General features: G+C 47.4%; 1 protein-coding gene across 1 annotated transcript in view; it reads left to right on the top strand.

Moving 5' to 3' along the window:
- The first annotated feature begins 553 nt into the window (after positions 1–553).
- Positions 554–6000, top strand: part of SUMO1 (small ubiquitin like modifier 1) — a 28358-nt gene continuing 22911 nt past the window's right edge. Inside the window, exon 1 of the mRNA XM_059702815.1 lies at positions 554–712. Within this exon, the coding sequence (XP_059558798.1) occupies positions 701–712 (12 nt within the window). The 5' untranslated portion in view covers positions 554–700. The remainder of the gene's footprint in view (positions 713–6000) is intronic.

Below are 6000 nucleotides of genomic sequence, written 5' to 3'. Positions count from 1 at the left end.
AGATCGTATAAGGATCATTCTTTAACTCAAAGCAACCAGTTCAAGGGTCGGACTTAGCTCCTCCTCCCCACCAGTTTAGAACTTCTCAGCAGCATCTTTTTCATCAGTAACCACCCCATGTCCCTCCCCTGAGATCCTTGTTTTGTTTTGCCTCCCCCTCCCCCCGCCCCCCCGCCCCGCGCATCAAGGTCACGTGTTTGCAGGGTGGGGGTGGGGGCTGGTTAAGCAAAAATCTTATAGAGTCTAGTAGGGCCAGGAGCGCCTGTTTCCAATGCGATTGGAGGTTGACCGGCCAGGAGACAATGGGAGTGTGTGGGCTCAGCGTTCGGAACCGGGCTCGGTGCGGAGAGGGGGGGGGCTGTCAGCAAAGGCCCAGCGCGGGGCGGGGACGGGCCCGTTTCCCCTGGGGGTGGGCCCGGCCTCCCGCGGAGCCGACGAGACGGTAGCTCCTTCACTCGCTCGCCTGCCGCCCGCAGCCCGAGCCCGCCCGCCGCGGCGCCCCCCGCCCCGTCCGCGCTCCGCCTCGGCTCCGTCCCCGGCCCCGCTCCCCGCGGAGCGGAAGTGACGCGCGCCTCAGCGGAAGTCCCTCCGGCCGCGGTGTTGTGCTGTGGGGAAGAGGGACGGAATTGTAAACCCGGAGCGAGGTCCTGCCTGCCCGAGGCCGCTGCGCTGCGGAGACCCCGGGTGAAGCGCCGTCACCATGTCTGACCAGGTACCGGGCGGGGAGCCGTGTGATGGCGGCGGCCGCGGCCTCGCTCGGCAGGTCCGCTCGCCGCCGGGCTGGGGCTGGGGCTGGGGGCTGGCAGCGCGGGGGAGGGGAGCGCCGCCGGGGGGAGGGGGGCGGCCGGTGGGGACTCGGCGGGCCGGGGAGGGGCGTGCACTGGGGCCGCGGCGGCGGGGCCTCCGGGAGCCGTCCTGCCCGCTCCGCGCTCGCTCCTCAGCCTGGGTCCCGGCGCCTGTGGCCGCGGCCTCCTCGAGTCGCCCCCCTTGCAGAGCCCCGCTCCCAGCTCCCTGGGAGGGGGAGTCCTTGGGGAGCCCGTCTGCCTCCTTCGCGGGAGGACTGATGGCTGGAGCCGGGCCCCGGGCCCCGGTTATGTAACGGGAGCGAATCTGCCCCGGCGGCTCGGTGGCCCTGGAAAGCGGGCGGGCTCCACTTTCTGGTCCTGGAGCTGTGGATGGTCCCGGAGTGGGGCCGGGGGGCGGGGGGGGCGACGCTGTCGGTGTCGCTGGGGACCTGGGCAGCTGCTTTCCGTTCGGGTCGTCGCGGGGGACGGGCCGCTGCTGCTCTCTCGGAGCCTTTCTCCAGGTCGGGGTGCAGAGCTGTCGCCCCTTTCCTTGTGCCTTTCCGCGTCTCACTCGGGATTGGCTCCGCAGCTCTCCAGTTGCGAGCGAGCCCTCGGGATGACCGAGAAACAAAGTAGAACGGCGCTGCTCGGGCCGCGGAAAGCGTTCCCTCTGGGCATTCGCCGAGGAAGACGAGGCCTTTGAGGGAAGATCGGAAAGCTTCGTGTGTTCAGAGCCGTCGCGGAACGTGTGCAGAAAGCTGCCTGTTAGGGCCAAGCGCTCCGTTTCGATGTTCGTGTCAAGAATTTTCTGGGAATGTGCACTCCCATCAGGGGAGTCCGGTCGTCTGTGCTAAGCCTTTTCTTAATCCTTTTCTAGTTAACCACGCTTACGGCTAGGTTTGTTTTTTGTTGTTGTTGTTTTTTTTTTTTTTTTTTTTTAAGCAGTAAGGTGTTTTTGTCTGGCCTTTTGTTAGCCAAGGCGACGTTGACTTTTTAAAGTAATTTTGGGCCTTTCACTTGTTTAGTAATTATCTAGAAAACTGTTTTTCATTCAACTCCATAATGCACTTGAACTTTTAAAACTTGAGCACACTTACTCCCTTAAGCTTTTAACTCAGTTCAGTTTTGTGCGTCTTGGGCATACCAAGGGAGGCTTTGGTGGGTTTGTACTGTTGTGGGAAACGTACGTTTACATTTTTAAAGCTTAACTATAATCTAGATTAGTTTTGGCTGGGTCTTATTACTAACAGTCTAGATTAATTCCCAAGTTGGTATGGGGATGGCATTATAAGTATCTCCCTAGATAGTTGTTTACTTGGTTGCCAGGGAGGAGAGAACAGGTGTCAATGTTTAGTTTCATCAGCCTTTTATTTTGATGCTCAGAAATGGCTAAGAAACATGTTGAGATTTACTAGTCGGGCGAAAGAACGATGTACAGGAAGAACTATAAAGTAAGTTGTAGAATGTATTGCTCCAGTTTTAATTCTGCTCACTTAAGAAAGACTTGAAGGAGGAAGTAAAGGACTTGGGACATTAACAGCTGGCTTTAGCCCAGAGGGTCTTTAGATTCTTTTCCAGGGTTCCTCAAGGCCAGAGCTTTTCTTTCTTTTTTTAAAAAATATATTTCATTGATTTTTTACAGAGAGGAAGGGAGAGAGATAGAGTTAGAAACATCGATCAGCTGCCTCCTGCACATCTCCTACTGGGGATATGCCCGCAACCCAGGTACATGCCCTTGGCCAGAATCGAACCTGGGACCTTTCAGTCCGCAGGCCTACGCTCTATCCACTGAGCCAAACCGGTTTTGGCAAGGCCAGAGCTTTTCATGGTAATACTAGGACGTTATTTGTCCTTTTCACTCTGATTCTTCCATGAGTGTTGAGTGGAGTTTTCTAAAGACTGACATGACTGATACCACGACAGGTTAAAATGTGGAAGCAGATGTGAAAATCCAGCTCCTTTCTATTAAGCCAGACATTAAAGAGATTTGAAACATGTTGAACAGTGCCACTCTTCTCACTAGTTTCGTTTTGAAAACTATTTTTTAAAATTGATTTGAGAGAGAGAAGAGAAAGGGGAGAGGGGAGAGGGGAGAGGGGAGAGGGGAGAGAGAGAGAGAGAGAGAGAGAGAGAGAGAGAGAGAGAGAGAGAGAGAGAGAAGCATTGATTTGTTGTTCCACTTAAGCATTTATTGGTTGCTTCTTGTATGTGCCCTGACCAGGCATGGAACCCAAAACCTTGGTGTATTGGGACGATGCTCTAACCAACAGCTATGTGGCCAGGGCCTTGAAAACTGTTTTACTAAAAAGTTTTGCTAATATATGATGGGCTTATTGTTATTTTAAAATGAATTAATATTTAAAGCATTTGTTAGTTTCAATGCCTAGTACTGTAAACCGTAATAGGTGTAATTAACCTGACAAAAGTTTTATGGGGTTCTAAATAATTTTTAAGAGCATAAAAATCCTGAGACCAAAAAGTTTGAGAACGTTTTTCTAGTCTGATAGACCAGTATCATTGTTAATAATTGGGACCCAGTACAGTTTCATGTTGGGTGATGTACAGTTTCATGTTTAGAGAGGATGCTAAGGATTTAGGGTGGTAGGAAGCTGAACTGTATCCTTAAGAGGCTTATAAGAGGGAGTAAGAATCCCGTTACTACTGGGCAATATCAGTAGCATGAGACTGAACCATAGTCTCCAAAAGACAATCTTTCTTTAAAGGAAGTTTTATTAGAACGATGTATTTTTTTAGGCACCTCTCAGGAGGTTATTGTCTGGGGCTAAGATACTGAAATTGAGTAATAATTTCAGGTCAAATTAGGTAGACATTAAATTCACACAGGACTCAAATTTCTGGGTTCTCCATTATTTAATGAAATATGAATATTTTTGGAATTGGAGTGAAACACTTGATTATAATTTTTAACAATTCCAGCATTATCCAGTGGATTTTTAAAAAATATATATCCACTGAGCCAAACCGGTTTCGGCTCAGCATGTGTTCTTTAAAAGAAAAAATAATACTGATTTTTACAGAGAGGCAGGGAGAGGGATAGAGAGTTAGAAACATCATGAGTGAGAAACATCGATCAGCTGCCTCCTGCATGCCCCCTATTGGGGATCAAGCCCGCAACCAAGATATATGCCTTTGACCAGAATCAAAGCCGGAACCCTTCTTCAGTCCGCTGGCCAACACTCTGTCCACTCAGCCAAACTGGTTACGGCTCAGCATGTGTTCTTTTCAGCATGGAGACCACGGGATATTCAGACTTACACCATCTCAGGGCCCATAGAGAGAGTGAGTATTCCCAGAGAACCCTGGATGGACACCTCAGGCCTCCTAGGACCTATCCTTTGAAGTCATTTCTGCCTTCTGTTGGTCAGGCAAATCACTAAGGCCAAATTCAAGGGAAAGACATTTATATATTTATTTACTTACGGAATTATTTTTAATTGGGATGTAATTCACATATTAGTTTCAGTTGCACAATATAACGATTCAATAAGTGTATATTGCGAAGTGATCACAATAGTTTAGTTAGCATCCATCACCACACAGTTACAAATTTTTTTGTGTGATAACTTTTAAGATCTGCTTTCTTAGCAACTTTTAAATATATATACAATTTAGTATTATTAATTGTAGTCACCAAGGGAAAGACAGGTTCTGTTTCTCAATGGGAAGAATAACTAAAGAATTTGCAGTCATCTGTAATCCACCACATTAATTGTATTTTTTTAAAAAAATATATTTTATTGATTTTTTACAGAGAGGAAGGGAGAGAGATAGAGAGTTAGAAACATCGATGAGAGAGAAACATCGATCAGCTGCCTCCTGCACATCTCCCACTGGGGATATACCCGCAACCCAGGTACATGCCCTTGACCGGAATCGAACCTGGGACCTTTCAGTCCGCAGGCCGACGCTCTATCCACTGAGCCAAACCGGTTTCGGCTAATTGTATTTTTTAAAAAATATATTATTTATTTCAGAGAGGAAGGGAGAGGGGGAGAGAGATAGAAACACCAATGATGGGAGAGAACCATTGATTGCTGCCTGCAACCCAGACATGTGCTCCAACCAGGAATTGAACTGTGATCTCCTGGTTCATAGGTTGACGGTCGATCTATGAACCACACTGTCCAGGCCCCTGCAGTGTTCTTTATATTTCTCTGTTGATGTTTATTGATTTTATTGTTGGTTTGAGATAGCAGGCAATATGATGAACTGGGTAGGTATTAGAATTCATAATTATGTATAGTATTTTATTTTATTTTTTTAATATATTTTATTGATCTTTTACAGAGAGGAAGGGAGAGAGATAGAGAGTTAGAAACATCAATGAGAGAGAAACATCAATCAGCTGCCTCCTGCACATCTCCTACTGGGGATGTGCCCACAACCCAGGCACATGCCCTTGACCGGAATCGAACCTGGGACTGACCCTTCAGTCCGCAGGCCAACGCTCTATCCACTGAGCCAAACCGGTTTTGGCTATGTATACTATTATGAAATAGAATCAGTATGCTGAACTGTAGCTGTGACTTGAGAGAAATGGTAGTCTGACAGATACATGAAGTGTTGCTAGTGGATATTGCAAGTATATAGGTTATAACAATATTACAAAGAAAATCTGACCTAAAAAAATATTTCATTGTATTTTGAAAGCAAATGATTGTTATGGGTAGAGTACTCATAAAGGTACATTGAATAGTTCCAATTTCAAAGCTATAAAGCAGTCATAAACTTCCCATAGCAGTTAGCTTTTATATAAAGTGTTAACAATTGTTTACTTAAGTACCTTTCTCCATTAGACTGTTCACTTTTGAAGGTCAGGAATTAGCCTTTATTCATCCTTTATTTCTGAAATGTCCAGTACAGTGACTGCATACTTAGTAAAAGTTCTTGAAGTGGTCAGATTCATTCATTTAACAAGTTTATATTGAATGCCAATATGTTCAAGGCACCATTCTAGACCCTAGAATTGGAAGGTTGCCTCAAAAACATGAAGCAGCAGGTATGTTCCTCCTCCACTTTCAATTCCCAGGGTGTTTTGTTATTAAGGGTTGGTTCTCATGGAGTGGTTTTTATTTTCTGACTAGAGGCCTGGTGCACAAAAATTTGTGCACTCGGGGTGGTGGGGGTGTCCCTCAGCCTGGCCTTTGCCCTCTCACAGTCTGGGACCCCTCGGGGGATGACCACTTGCTGGCTT

This window comes from Myotis daubentonii, chromosome 7 (assembly GCF_963259705.1).
Source record: "Myotis daubentonii chromosome 7, mMyoDau2.1, whole genome shotgun sequence".
NCBI classification, from domain to species: domain Eukaryota; kingdom Metazoa; phylum Chordata; class Mammalia; order Chiroptera; family Vespertilionidae; genus Myotis; species Myotis daubentonii.
The sequence above is the reverse complement of the archived record's forward strand: the minus strand, read 5'-3'. Positions and strand labels throughout refer to the sequence as shown.